Below are 15,401 nucleotides of genomic sequence, written 5' to 3' on the forward strand. Positions count from 1 at the left end.
CACGTAGCTCTTCTGAGCCAATGTAGCCTCTCACACAACCAAAGGACGCCCAGGAGCCAGGGCGAAACTGGTGAAATTGGAGTGAGGTCTATACCAAGGTAAGGGCGCTGCGCCAACGTCAATGTCTTGGTCTTGGTAATGTACTGTGGTTACGTAGGATACTGTTACGGGGGAGGCTGAGTGAGGGGGACAGGGGACCTCTCTGTACTGCACTGTAACTTCTACTGAGTTGTAAACTATTTAAAAATTTTATATATATATGTATATATATGTATCATTACATAAAATATACAATTATGATACATATATGGTATATATAATTATATATATTATATAAGATACATATAATTATATATTATATATTGTGATACATATATATCATATATAATAGTCGTAAACTATTTCAAAATTATATATACATATCATATATAATTATATGATATACAGATAAAACATCTATTTTAGAATATAGAAAAATATACATATCTTTATAGATTTGGGAATATATAATATATAATTTATTTATATATATGTCCAAAGGTATATATTTTTTATTTTGAAATACATATAATGGTATCTAGAAAACAAGCCTAAGGAAGACACCCATGGCCAGCATTTTCCACCTTGGAAATTGAAGATCCAACACAGAATGTAAAGATAAGGTCTTGAATGACAGTGTACCATGAAAGAGTAGTACTATTACTAGGAACAGCAAATATTTCTGGAAAGGCTAAGGGAGGGAAAGGGGAGATATTCATTTTGTGCCAATCAAAATCAGGATAAAAATTCTCCTAAATACTCAGTACCTTTTTTTTAAAATTTAAATTCTAGTTAGTTAACCTACAGTGAAATACTGGTTTCAGGAGTAGAATTCAGGGATTCGTCACTTACCTACAACACCCACTGCTCATCACAAGTGCCCTCCTTAATGCCCATCCCCCAGCCGGCCCATCCCCCACCCACCTCCTTCCCTAACCCTCAGTTTGTTCTCTATCATTAAGAGTCTCTTATGGTTTGTTTCCCTCTCCCCCCTTTTTCCCCTTTCCATGTGTTCATCTGTTTTCTTTCTTAAATTACACATGACTGAGATCATATGGTAATTGTCTTTCTCTGACTTATTTCACTTAGCATAATACACTCTAGCTCCACCCATGCATTTGCAAATGGCAAGATTTCCTTCTTTTGGACAGCTGAGCAATAATCCACTGTATAAATATACTACCTCTTCTTTATCCACTCATCAGTCAATGGACACTGGGGCTCTTTCCATAGTTTGGCTATTGTGGACATTGCTGCTATAAACATTGGGATGCATGTGCCCCTTCAAACCTGTATTTCTGTCTCCTTTGGGTAAATACCTAGTAGTGTGACTGCTGAGTCATAGGGTAGCTCTATTTTTAACTTTCTGAGAAGCCTCCAAACTGTTCTCCAGAGTGGCTGTGCTAGCTTGCATTCCCACAAACAGCATAAGAGGGTTCCCCTTTCTCCACATCTTCACCAACACCTGCTGTTTCTTGTGTTGTTAATTTTAGCCATTCTGAGAGGTGTGAGGTGGTATTTCATCATGGTTTTGATTTGTATTTCCCTGATGGTGAGCAATGTTGAACATCTTTTCACGTGTCTGCTGGCCATCTGGATGTCTTCTTTGGAAAGGTGTCTATTCATGCCTCTTGCCCATTTCTTAACTGGATTATTTGTTTTTTGGGTGTTGAATTTGATAAGATTGGATCATGATTCAAACACATCAACTATAAAAAGATACATTTTCCGATAATTGTTAAAACTGACTGTGAACCAGGTTTCAAGGATATTAAAGACTTGCCATGGATGTTGATGGGTGTAATAATAGCACTGTGATTCTGTAAAAAAGCGGTGTATCTGGGGATCTTTATCTAGCAAAGATCCACCCTGGGCCATCCAGAGATGGTAAGACAGGACAGGGGGCTTGCTTTAAAATACCCACAAACATGGGATGCCTGGGTGGTGCAGTCGTGAGGCATCTGCCTTCGGCTCAGGTCATGATCCCAGGATCCTGGGATTGAGCCCCTCATCAGGCTCCCCACTCAGTGGGAAGCCTGCTTCTCCTTCTCCCACTCCCCCTGCTTGTGTTCCCCCTCTCACCATGTCTCTGTCAAATAAATAATTAAAATATTTTAAAAAATAAAATATGCACAAACAGGGGCACTTGGGTAGTGCTGTCAGTTAGGCATCCAACTCTCGGTTTCCACTCAGGTTGTGATGTCAGGGTCATGAGATCGAGCCTCATGTCAGGGTTGGCATTCAGCACAGAGTCAGTTTGAGTTTCTCTCTCCTTCTCCCTCTGCCCCGTACCCCCCTGCTCTCTCTCTCTCTCTCCCCCTTCTCTAAAATAAATAAGTGAATATTAAAAAATATATATATATATATATTTTTTTATATATCTCCCCAGACAGGAGAGCTGAGGGACCAAGGATGCAGGAATGACTACGTGCTGCTAATCACCGGAGCTGTGTGATGAGCACACAAGGCTCTTTTCTTCTGAGACCGCTTTAAAGATTCCATGAGACAAAGTGGAAAAGAAAAAGGAAATAAAATAGGAGACTCACCAAGCTGATGGTGACAATCTCTTCATAAGCCAGGGAAGACTCCCCTGCAATCATGCCAGAGCCCCTGAGATTCTCTATGCCCACGCCACTGTCCTTCCCGATGATATCCGTGATGACATACCTTCATGAACAAAACATGGGTTCAAGATCGAGCTCTAGCCCAGGAAAGCTCAAGGCTGATGTATTTTCCCAGAACCCAGGGCAGGGGGGATGAGCAAGGTGAGGGAACAGAAGGTGGTAAAGCAGCCAGAGGTGAAATGAAAGCAGGGGTCTAAGACCCTCATAATTGGCCCAGAAGTTTCTAGAAGGGCAAGTGCAGCATCTATAATTATCACCCTTCCCACCAAAGATGTGTGCCTATTTGGAGGCTGTCCTAATAAAAGGTCACCCCCACCCTACATACCTCCACAAACAATCTAGAATAAAGTTTGGTCTACAGAGTGATGAGGAAAGGCGCTTAGTTCACAATCAATCAGTCAAGATTCTATGGCCGTAGAAGTGTGAAACACTGTACGGCCTAACCCCTGTTACAGATTCACAAGACACTGCTGCAGTCAAAGCTTCTGACAAGGTCTGCAGTAAAGATGCTTGCTAGATCCCATTTAAACCCAGGGTTTCTCCACATACTTGGTTTTTCACCATCCCCCACAATGTAACACCAACTAACGTTCCAGAAAACCTAGCCTGGGAAATTCTGACTTTGTCAACTTCATTGGGGAAAAAAACAAAAACAAAAAACCCACAACATTCCCTAGAAAAGACAGCTGGTAACCTTGGACCTCCTCACGGAGCAGACCCCTTCCCTGCCTCCACCTTCCCAGCTTTCCAAATCCCTGCTGCATCAGCTGTGCTAATTTGGTCATAGATGTGACCTCGCAGCTCTAGGGACATCATGGGAATCTAAGCTAATTCTTTCCTGTGTGAGGTACTGTATTTGTGAAAGCCACAACTCACTCTGGATGGCAATGATGGGCTCACCCTGAAGAAAGCCCCACATGTCTTAGTCCCCAAGTGTCCAGAAGTCCCGGGGATCCCACTGTATAAACACCACCAACCTGTTTGAGAACACCACCCACAAGCCCGGAGGCAAAGAGAGGGACTACCCGTCAGTAGCTGAAATCGATCACAGGCAAAAGGAAGGAGCTACCTGATAACTTACTGACCTGGATTCTCCGTCTTCCTCTATGTGTTTACAATGGACAGAGTTCAGGGAGCTGATTGTGGTGTAGTCTTGGGGGGTCAGGTACAAGTACTTAAATCCCTTAAAGAAATATACACCAGTGAGGCTGTGACTCTAGTTCCCTGCACTAGACAGCCACTGTTTGTTTTTTTTAAATGTTAACATTGTAGGGGCGGATGTTAATAATGAGTTAACCATGTGTTAACAGCACCGCTGGCATGTCTGATGTTAATTCCACAGCAATAACAGCTATAGACTGAAGGTCTGATCAGTGCCAAGCACTTTCCACTCACCCTTATACACGACCTCTCATTTCTCCTGCTCTGAATCAGCTCCTTTTCCTCCGAATCACCTCTTCATCCCTGCTCCCCCAAGGGGTCTGTTCTGACTTTTTCCCCCTTATTGCTAGCTCCCTCCACGAAATTTTATCATATAGTTTATGTACCACATGTATATGCATTGTGTATACACACGCATGTACACGTGTGTGTACATATGTATATATGCTTTTTACATGAAAAGAATAATTTTTGCCCCCCTTTGGCAGAGGCAATGCCACAGCCTGGAGGACATCTGCTCTGGCTGCAGAAAAGACCTGTCCCCTGCATTTCCGCATCACAAAATGTGATCTTTTCGCTCATTCGTCATGAGTTTTATTGTGGCTAGTGTCTCTCCATTTCCCGGATGATTTCTGAGAATCCCCTGTGGCCAGAAACCAAGTCTTACTCACCTTTGCCTCCTTACTGTATGCCACATTCAGAGGACACTCAGGCTACATTAGATCTGTGTTTATAAACTTCTCGTTGTTATTATTCCCCTCAGGCGCCTTTCCAGACACTTTTTTCCCAATCACCACTCCCGTCTGAGAAATTTTTAGACCGATCTACCGTATGTCTTTTCTGTGCTGTGCATGTGTATCTGTGCTTTATGTGCAAAGTGCACCAAGATTCTTCCCGCCCCGCTCCCCCACCCCCATGGGCACTATCACCCCCACTGCGGGGCATCACATCACCATGCTGGTTTGGGGACGTACTTTGTTGGGGTCTCCTGGGTCCACCCAAGCCACCTGGAATATGTGCTTGATCTCCTCTGCAAGGCCGATACCAGCCCCACTGTTGGCTGCGAGGTAGATTTTGGGGATGCCCTCTGCTCGGGCCATCTCCGATGCCCGCAGGTACAGGAAGTCTTCCCCCATGCCAAAGGACCCAATGCGGAACGTGATGTCATTGCTGATGACAATCACGTCCCGCCCTTCCGGATACTCTGGAGTCTTGAACCTCATTTTGAAGGCCACCATGCCCACCTGCCAAGGAGATGAATGCACAAGGAAACATGGTTTGTTTCTTCGGGAGTGGGGGGCGGGGTGTTTTTTGAAAGGGTGAGTCCACCCAGGGGTCACACTCCGCAGAGTTTCTACCTCATTTCCCCCAGGAAGGCGGTTCATCTCCACTAGTTGGCCCTGGGGGTCCAGCACGAGTTCAGTGTATGTCAGGATGTCCTTGGGGTACTTGTCTGGGGTACCCCACAGTTTAAAGAGAGCCTGGGGATAGGGAAAGAAAGAGAAAACCCAAAGTCCTCATTAGGGAGGCACATTTTTTAGTTCTTCCTCTCTTTAAATTATGAACTATGGATGGAGGCTCCTGGGAGTGGCTGTCGGTTAGGCCTCTGCCTTGGGCTCAGGTCATGATCTCAGTGTCCTGGGATAGAGCCCCGCATCGAGCTCCCTGCTCAATGGGGAGTCTGCTTCTCCCTCTGCCTGCTGCTCCCTCTGCTTATGCTCTCTCTCTTTTGCTCATTCTCTATCAAATAAATCTTTTTAAAAAATTATGAACTATTGAAAGCACACAGAAAAACATGCAGAATAAGCAACACCCAAGCCCCTATCTGGTGGTTTTCTCAAATCATAATTTATCCGTGGCTGCTTATGAATTTTTTTTTTAAAGGAATAAGAGAAATGCAGTTGAAGTCCCTGGTGTACCCCCTCCCCAAGCCCAGATAATCAGTGTCTTGAATTTAGTGTCCACTGGTCCTGTGTGTGTTTTTATGCCTTTTATTATACAGGCATAAATTTTAAACACACGGGGGCACCTGGGTGGCTCAGCTGGAAGGGTGTGCAACTCTTGATCTTAGGGTTGTGCGTTTGAACCCCACGTGGGATGTAGAGACATGACAAACTTAATTTTTTTTACAAGATTTTGTTTATTTATTTGACAGACAGAGAGATCACAAGTAGGCAGAGAGGCAGGCAGCGAGAGAGGAGGAAGCAGGCTCCCTGCTGAGCAGAGAGCCTGATGCGGGGCTCGATCCTAGGACCCTGAGATCATGACCTGAGCCCAAGGCAGAGGTCCAACCCACTGAGCCACGCAGGCATCCCTTAAACTTAATTTTTTTTAAGATTTTATTTTTAAGCAATCTCTACACCCCATGTGGATATCCACACACCCCAAGACCGAGAGTCGAATGTTCTTCCAACTGAGCAGGCCAGGCACCCCCCGACAGGGCTTACGCTTTAAATAAACTGTCTTGTGATGGGCACACCCTTCCGTACCTTGCCCTTTTGGCTCTCCCATGTGTTTGACAGATTTACCCACACTGAGAAATTTAGCTCTACCCATTTTCTCTGCTGTTCAGTTTCCATGGCGCGAGGAGATCACAACTTACCTATTCATAACCCTTTTTAAGGAACATTTAGGCTGCTTCCAATCCTACAGTATTAACAATAGGGCTGTAATAAGCATTCTTTTTTTTTTTTTTAAAGATTTTATTTTAGAGAGAGAGAGAGCTAGCACGAGTGGAGGGAGGGGGAGAGGGACAAGCAGATTCCCCGCTTAGTGTGGAGCCTGACGTGGGGCTCAATCCAGGACCCTGATATCATGACCTGAGCTGCAGTCAGACATTTGACAGAGCCCCCCAGGCACCCCTGTAATGAGATCCTGATGGTCTCTTCTTATAAACATGGATGAGCGTCTCATCGGGGGAGTACCTAGGAGTGGGATTGCTGGGTCACAGGGTTTGTGAAGCTTCAAGTTCACTCAATATTATCAAACTGCTCTCTCAGTTTTTCAAAATGCTTTACAGTCCCAGGAAGCAAGGATAAGAACTCCTTCTCTCCATATGCTTGCCAATGCTTAGTTTTGTCAAATATTTTCAGGTTTATCCCTCTGCTGGGTATGGGTATTGGGGAACTAAGCCGTACTTCACTGATTATTAGGAAGGTGAGAGCCTTTGAATATGTGTACTGACCATGTTAGTTTCTTTTTTGCCCATTTCCTCCCGTTTATAACTCCTGCTCATATTTTCTGTAACTTTGTTTTTCTCTAATTGACTAGTGCTCTTTAGACAATCTAGTTGTAATCCGTTGCTGGTGATAGGCATTGGGACATATTCTCCCCGTCTGGGGCTCATCTTTTGTTTTTTGCATAAAGAACTTCAAAATTTTAATATAGTCAAGTTTATGGGTCTTTTCCAGTACAGTGGAAGCTTTTAACTGACTCTAAGTGACTTTAAGCCTCTTGAAACTTACTTCTGTATACTAGATAAGGTAGAAATCAAGATTTGCTTTTTCCAATTAGGTGAGCTCTCCCTTACCTGTGGGGGAAATGCTCCAGGACACCCAGTGGAGGCCTGAAACCTCCAACAGGACTGAACCCTCTACGTACTATGGTTTGTTCTATATGTACGTACCCAGGATAAAGCTTAATTTATAAATTAGGCACAGTAAAATAATACTAATAAAAGAACAATTATAACAATACACTATAATAAAAGTTATGTGAACATGTCTTTCTCTCCCTCAAAATGTCTTACTGCACTAAACCCACCCTTCGTCTTGTGATGATGGGAGATGATCAAATGCCTACGTGATGATGGGGAGCCTGGGTGGCTCAGTGGGTTAAAGCCTCTGCCTTCGGCTTGGGTCATAATCCCAGGGTCCTGGGATCGAGCCCTACATCGCGCTCTCTGCTCAGCGGGGAGCCTGCTTCCCTTCCTCTCTCTCTGCCTGCCTCTCTGCCTACTTGTGATTAAGGTAACAATAACCTGATAAAATGAGTGAAGAAGCATTCCCTTTGTATTTTTCCTACTCTCTAAACAATCTGTACACAAAGGGAATTATCTGTTCTTTAAACACTAGATAGAAATTGTAAGGCCATCTGCACCCAATTTTAGTGGACAGGTTTTTTTGAACTATTATTCAGTTTCATTAATGCTAATAATCTATTTATATTTTCTATTTCTTCCTGAGTCAGTTTTGTTAAGATATATTTTTCTTGGAAATTTTCTTTTGTCTAAGTTTTCAAATAGTATTTTCCATAGTATTATGTTTCTTTATGTAAAAGAAAAGGGATGGATTTGCTCCTGATTTGTCTTCTCCTTATCCTACAGCCCTTGAGGTCAAAGGTAAAAGGATAAATGACATTCTTAATCATACAAATTTCTATTTAATTAAGTACCTACTTAATTATAAATAGTTTACATATATTCCTCACAATTAACTTTGCATAGGAGGTACTATTATTACCATCCCTTTACAGAGGAGGAAATTAGCCCAGAGAGGTGAAGGAGGTTGCCCAAGGATACACAGAAAGCAAAGGACAGTTCCAGAATTCAAACCCATGCCTGAGTGACCGCAAACAGCGGCTTTTCCTACCATGCTGCTTCTCCTATGCCTGAAGTGAACTGAGGTTTTCCTGCCTGCAGGGGAAGGTCCATGGTCACAGATTCATGAACATCATTTACAAGGCAATGGAAGGGATGTAAACAGATATCCATGTCACCAGTGCCAGCCTGTTCAGTGTCCCTGAAAGGCCCTACTACATAAAAAAATAAAGGCATAGTAACAATACTTCAAGGAAACACCAAAATGTTACTGTAGTCATCAAAGGTAAATAGATTATGTAAGGGTGGAATTTTATTTACTGATTCTTATTTTCCACTGAATACTTTAATATTCAGGAAAACCCAAGACACTATTTCTTTAAAAGTGGACTAAAAATTCCTCAAAGCAGTGAATGACTCCACCCTCTTCCTCACAGGCTACCTACCCTTAGAATGGAGCCAGGCATGTGGCAGGAACTTAAGTGAGTGTTAAAAAACGCAGAGGGGGGCGCCTGAGTAGCTCAGTGGGTTAAGCCTCTGCTTTCAGGTCGGGTCATGGTCCTGGGGTCCTGGGATCGAGCCCCACATCAGGTTCTCTGCTCGGCAGGGAGCCTGCTTCCCTCTATCTCTCTCTGCCTGCTGCTCTGCCTACTTGTGATCTCTCTGTCTGTCAAATAAATAAATAAAATCTTTAAAAAAAAAAAAAAACAACCCAGAGGAAAGGGCACCTGGGTGGCTTTGTTGGTTAAGTGCCTGACTCTTTCTTGATTTTGGCTCAGGTCATGATCTCAGGGTTGTGAGATTCAGCCCCACATCTGGCTCTGGGCTCAGCACAAAGTCTGCTTGAGAGTCTGTCTCTGCCCCTCTCCCTTGCTCACATGCTCTTTCTCTCTCTCTGAAATAAATAAATTAATCTTAAAAGAAAAAAAAAAAGACCAGAAAGAAATACATCAAAATATTAAGCAATGTGTCTTTAGGACATGGAAAGATGAGCCACCTTTTCCTTTTTTCCATGCTCCTTTAGTTTCCAAAGTTTCTGTGTTGTATTACTTTTAATCATTGGGAAGAAAATGGGTTCATTTTAGGAAAAATATTAGGAAGGCAATCCCAATATTGATTTCTTTTTCTCCAAGTAGACCTCATTCTTCCAACCTGGGGTCTTCAGAAGAGTAACTAAGGATAGGGGCTGGGGGGCTAGTGGACTCCCTAAGGGCACCCGGGGTGGTACAGCAAAGCTGTAGGACTTGCCTGCCTGAACATCTCTGGGAAGTCGTAGACGTAGGTGGTGCCCAGGGACTGGGCCTGGAATCGCTTGGCCTGAAGCAGATCCTTGGTGACATAGGGAGTGTTGATCAGCATCCCGTGCTGGGGTCCCTGTTTGTCACCAAAGGAGTGAAACATGATCTGGAAAGGAAGACAGAAAAACAGAGTAAAGGAGGGAACTTTCAGAGAAGCATATTCTTGTCCCTTTTAATCCTACTCTCCTCAATGAAAATGTGGTGGAAGGAAGCAAATCATGTCACATCACATGACAAAGTAAGTACCTCACAGAGCTAATCTTTTCTCTGCCACTGTGGACAACCAGAACAAGAATGGACAGCGGCAGGTGTGGGAGCATAGCTCCAAAAACGTGACTATCATAGTACTTTACACACACACACACACAACCAAACATGAGTGCACAAATACTGGTGAGATCTGAATAAAGTCCCCATTTGATTAATAGTACTGTACCAATGTCAATTTCCTATTTTAACAAGGTCCTGTGGTTATGTTGTTATCATTGGGGGAAGTTAGGTGAAGGGTACACGGGAATTCTCTGGAGCATCTTTTTTCCCTCTGTACTGTTTTTCTAACTTCCTGAGTCTTTAATAATTTAAAGAGTTATATATTAAAAAATGGAAGTCAACAGGATATTTGATTCAGTTGACAAACATGTGTTCTTAAACTTGGTTGGGGAAAAGACACCCATTTCCCTAAGTGAACCGACCTAGGAGCTGCATTATAATCAACCATGGTATTCCACATCTTTTCCCAAATATGGTCCTAAAACAGATTAAACTTGAGATCGATTCTCCTTTCCAGAGGAATGAACAACTGGGATTCAGAAGCTAACATTTATTGTAAACTCAGAGGAGCTAAACCCAATCCATCATGGCTGGCATGACAGCCACCAAGTAGCATTTTAGCCTGTGTCTTGCTCTCGGGAGCAGATTTGCTCTGCCTCTGCTCTTACTTGGATTATCTGTGGCACCCCCTGCCCCAGCCTCCCAGCCTTACATTTCCAGATCTGGAGTCAGTGACTTCTTTGTAGAGGCTGATGTCCAGGTAGTAGCCCGACTCATTGGTGATGAACAGGCGGATGGGAACAGCATTGCCAGTGGTGGTCTGGCGGATGTTGATCTTGACCTCAGCCTGCAGCACACGGAGTTTCCACAGCCGACTGCCATAGCGCATAACCATGGAACGCACGGACTCCTCGATCTGCCCCAAATGACAGCAATTCCGATCTCAGGGCCCATTCTGTGCACACTGGTAATAAATAGTTCTAGTACTGATAATAAGGGAACGATGACATACGCTGAACGCAAAATACCAGGACACAGCATGTATCCAACAACTATTAACCAATAATAACCAGAGTCGCCATGCTAAGCATGTCAGGAGCATCATCTCCTTTCATCCTCATAACTACACGGAGAGGCCAGCACTTTTATACTCTAGTCATAGATGGAGGCTGGTAAGTGAGAGAGCTACTGTGCCTATGTTACATCATGTTTACCTCCACCAAGAAGCACAAATGTTTGCATTTTCTCTTCTGGGAACTATGTGGGTTGGTGGAGTTGGGGCATCAGCACGGGCCCTGTGCACCCCACGGATGCCAAACTGATGACCCAAGACTTCTTTCACCCCAGAATCACCATCATCAACTCTGCCTGCTCATAAAGAACCAGCCATAGGAGAATGGTTCTCTTCCCCCTTCCCTCCCACATGCACTCCCCAAAAGAGCCAGGAACCAAGGATGACGTTTTGTTTTGCAAGACACTTTGGGCATACATGTCATCCTAAAAGGGAAGCATGCTGTCCATGGAGGGTGACCATCAGAACAGGGATGATCCTAAGGGTGGTGGCAAAAATATGGCCCTGGAATTAAATGACAGAAGGTTGTCCACCCACAGCAATGGAGGCTCAAACACACACATGCGTGTCCCAGAACTTAGAGGTCTTGAGAGCAAGGAGACAAGACCCCAAAGCAGCAAGGCATGCCAAGTGCCATAGGCCCCTGTAAGAGCTGAACACAGAGCTTCCCCAGAGGTGCGACCTTGGAGGGGTCCATGATGACGGTGGGCACGAAGTTCAGGAAGATATGGTTGCAGTCGGTGCGCACGCTGGTGTTGTTGAACGCCACCTCCAGCTCATCCATGGCCTCCAGGAGCAGACGCTCACCCTCATTCTGCAGGTACTCAAAGGAGGCTTCCTGCCAAAGTTGGGGGGGGGGACAGAGGGTAAAAGAAGAGGCCCACAGCTAGAAACAGAGCCTCAGAGAGAACAGAGAGAGGAAAGCATTCCCCCTCCTTCAGAAAGTGTGGCAGAAGAGAAGGGTAGAGCCCTACCTCCAAGGCTATTTATAGTCTATTATAGTTATGCCTCCAAGATATTTACCAAGTTTTGCATTTTCTGTATTGGGATGCTCTGACCACTGGGCCTTCCTGATACTGGAGGGACTGCCCCTCCCAGGCTGGCTGATTCCTAGAGATGGTAAACGACTCACCCCTGAGTGTGGTTTTCACAGGCAAACCAGCCAATCCGGAGCACACACCTCCTCTCTGGGCTTCTCAGGTCCCAGGTCACTATCCACCTGCCCTACTCACCCCAGGCTCAGGTACCAGACACCTCGAGACAGTCCCTCAGCTCCAGAACCCACTGAAATTATTCAGACTAGCCAATCCCAAGCCTGCCTATCCTGCCTCACTGGTTGTTCTTTCCTGCAGAAACCACAACAAAGACTCTTACCCCCATTTTCCTCTCCTCCCCTGCCTCCCCACCATCCCACGTGGCTCCCCTTGGGATGATATGCTCCCTCCTCTTGGAATCTGAGAGTGACAATCTTTTTGGTGGCAACTGTCTTCTGATCTGTTAGTAAGTACAGGCCTTATTGTACCTGAAAATAATAAAACCCATTAAAATATCTCATTGACTGAGGTCACCAAAAACTGACATTAGCTTCACATCCATCAGTAGAGGATTTGGGAAAAAAAATCACACACACGGTACCTCCATGCAAGGACAGAGCATGAAGTCAATCATCTCCATTACCACGAGAGATGAGAGCTACAAGGATCTGACCAGTAGGGGCACCTGGGCGTCTCACTGGGTTAAGCATCTGCCTTCAGTTCAGGTCATGATCCCAGAGTCCTAGGATCCAGCCTGGAAGTCAGGATCCCTGCTCAACAGGGTGTCTGCTTCTCCTTCTGCCCCTCCCCCTACTCATGCTTGCATTCACACATTCTTGCTCTGAAATAAATAAAATCTTAAAAAAAAAATAAACAGAATTCACTGTGGGGCACCTGGGTGGTTCGGTTGGTTAAGCATCTGCCTTCAGCTCGGGTCATGATCCTGGGGTCCTGGGATCAAGTCCCACATCGGGCTCTCTGCTCAGCAGGGAGTCTCCTTGTCCCTCTCCCTCTGCTCCTCCCCTCTGTTCATGCTCTTTCTCTCTCTCTCAAATAAATAAAGAAAATCTTTTTTTTTTTAAAAAGTAGTTCTCAATACTGCTTGAAAAGTCCACAATATAATCATAGGTAATGTGTCTGAATGCAAGAAACAATGAAAAGTGGTTATGGCACTCAATAAGCAGATACAAGAAACTCCTTTAATACACTGGTATCTCTCTTCTCAACTCCCTTCTCATGCAGATGGATCCATGGGACAAAAGAAGCACGTCTACGTGCTGCCAGTCGGGACACGCACAGAAACCACTTTGCTGTCAGCTTCCCCCGTACTGGCCAGACAAGGGTCACAAGCACACTCCACAGTCCCCAGTACAGAGCGGGGACACAGTGAAGGGCAGGCCAGCAGACAAGTGAGCAGCTCAGAGGGAGAAAGAAGTGCTCGGTGCCGTCTTACCTTTGTAATGAGGTCCGAGTGCCTGATGATTGCACGGATGAAGAACCTGTAGTCAGTCACTTCTGCCCCTTCTTTCACTTTGGCGGCGCCCAGGTACAGGTGCATCTTGTGGTTGGCGCAGGGCACCGCGGTCAGATCGAAGCTGCGCATCCGACTGAGCTCCAGCTGGTAGGCCAGGGCGGGCTCCAGGTGACGGTAAATGCGATCTTCTGCAAACTGCAGGGCGAGCCGGGGCGAGGAGACAGACAGACAGACACACAGACACACACCGAATGGGACCCTGGGCTGTGTCCCTGCTGGGTCCATGCCCTGTCTTGCAGACCGCCGGTGCTTGCGGCTTTCGCACAAGGGCGGGCCGCCTTCATCACGTCACCTGTGAGCAACCCCAGGGCTCGGAGATTTGGGGTTTGGGAAGGTCCAGAGGAGAGCCACGAGCCCTGAGGGTCCTGCACACGCTGGCCCGAGCCTCTCGGCTCCCGGGTGAGCCTACCTAGTCCCCAGCACCTGCCAGGACAACCAGCCTCTGCTCATCACAACACAGAGTACCTCTCAAGAAGTCACTAATTGCCAGTTTCTCTGTGGAGACGGGTCCCCCAAAGGAAGCGACAGACAGTGCTGGAGACTGAATTGGAGAGAAAATGAAGACCCTCACCGAAGGACGGGTCTGAATTAGAACTGAAAGGCTTTGGATAAATTCAACTACAAGCTACTGAAGAGGATGGAGTCTAGAGTCTGCGTTGGGAAGAAGCCCACCTGTTCTAAAGCAGGGACCAGCAAAGCTTTTCTTAAAGGGCCAGAGAGGGAACGTGTGAGGCTGGTGGACCACATGGTCAGTCACAGCCATGCCATCTCTGCCACCGGCGCAAGAAAGCCACAGCAGACCATAGCAGATCAAGCAGGTGTGGCTGCATCCCAAGCAAACTTTGTTTATAAAAATAGGGACCCAGCCTGTAAGAACATAAGAAAATGAGGTTGGGGGAGCCATCTGAGGACAAAAGTGATCCAGATGAGGGAGACACTGGAGTGAAGGCCAAAAGGATGGGAATCCTGGGGTCCTATTGATCTCCACAGGGAAACACAATCCCAGAGGAAGGCTGGTGGCTACACGTCAGTTACATGTTCTAGAATACAGGGGTACCTTAAGGACTGGGGACTATACTCTTCCTGAAGAGCAAAGACGCCAGGGAAGTGAAAACAGTACCATTGCTCTATGTCATACCTCGTCTCTTGCTCTAAACGTGAAAAACTTGGGAAATTCTTTCTGCAAAAGAAATCCATACAAAAAACAATGAAATCAACTCAGATTCATTTAAATACTGATATATTTGTTTTGTAATTTTTTTTTAACCATAACCCATCTGCTTCTAGAATGAATCATTTGGAAAGCCTTCTCTTTTTCAGCAATTGCTCTCTTCCACCCCCATTGACAGAGTAATCAACAAATCAACAGTACTGAGTCTTGAGGAATGTTATCATACATTATAGGGTTGTACTGAGAATCGCACTGACCTCTTGGGCAATCAGGAATGTGATTCTTCGGAGTCCATAATCCACAAGGATGTTTTTCTGCATTAAAAACCAAACACACAATGGAATAGTATCTAGCTACAAAAAGACATGAAGTATGGATACAAGTTTCGACATGGCTGAATCTTGAAAACACAATGCTGACTCAAAGACACCAGTCACAAAAGACCTCATGTCACAGGATTCCATTTACATGAAAGATCCAGAATGGGCAGATCCAACAAAGACAGAAAGTAGATTCGTGGCTGCCTAGGGCAGTGGGGAGGGAGGTGGACTGAGGGAAAATGGGGAGTGATTGCTAATGGGTTTTCTTTTTGGAGGTGGTATTGGTGAAAATGTACTAAAATATACTTATGATGATGATTACATGACTGTATGAATATGCC

At 45.2% G+C, this 15,401-nt stretch overlaps 1 protein-coding gene across 2 annotated transcripts in view; it reads right to left on the reverse strand.

Annotated features, from left to right (window-relative positions):
- Nucleotides 1–15,401, reverse strand: part of ACACB (acetyl-CoA carboxylase beta) — a gene marked incomplete at its 5' end in the record, with an annotated part of 99,806 nt that overhangs the window by 15,037 nt on the left and 69,368 nt on the right. For both annotated transcript variants that reach the window (XM_080821058.1, XM_080821057.1), the window contains 10 exons: nt 2,586–2,706; nt 3,749–3,846; nt 4,799–5,068; nt 5,183–5,305; nt 9,610–9,765; nt 10,642–10,845; nt 11,684–11,839; nt 13,489–13,704; nt 14,708–14,749; nt 14,998–15,054. In XM_080821058.1, coding sequence (XP_080677184.1) covers nt 2,586–2,706; nt 3,749–3,846; nt 4,799–5,068; nt 5,183–5,305; nt 9,610–9,765; nt 10,642–10,845; nt 11,684–11,839; nt 13,489–13,704; nt 14,708–14,749; nt 14,998–15,054 — 1,443 coding nt within the window. The remainder of the gene's footprint in view (nt 1–2,585; nt 2,707–3,748; nt 3,847–4,798; nt 5,069–5,182; nt 5,306–9,609; nt 9,766–10,641; nt 10,846–11,683; nt 11,840–13,488; nt 13,705–14,707; nt 14,750–14,997; nt 15,055–15,401) is intronic.

Source organism: Martes martes (assembly GCF_963455335.1).
Source record: "Martes martes genome assembly, chromosome: 13".
Lineage (NCBI taxonomy): Eukaryota > Metazoa > Chordata > Mammalia > Carnivora > Mustelidae > Martes > Martes martes.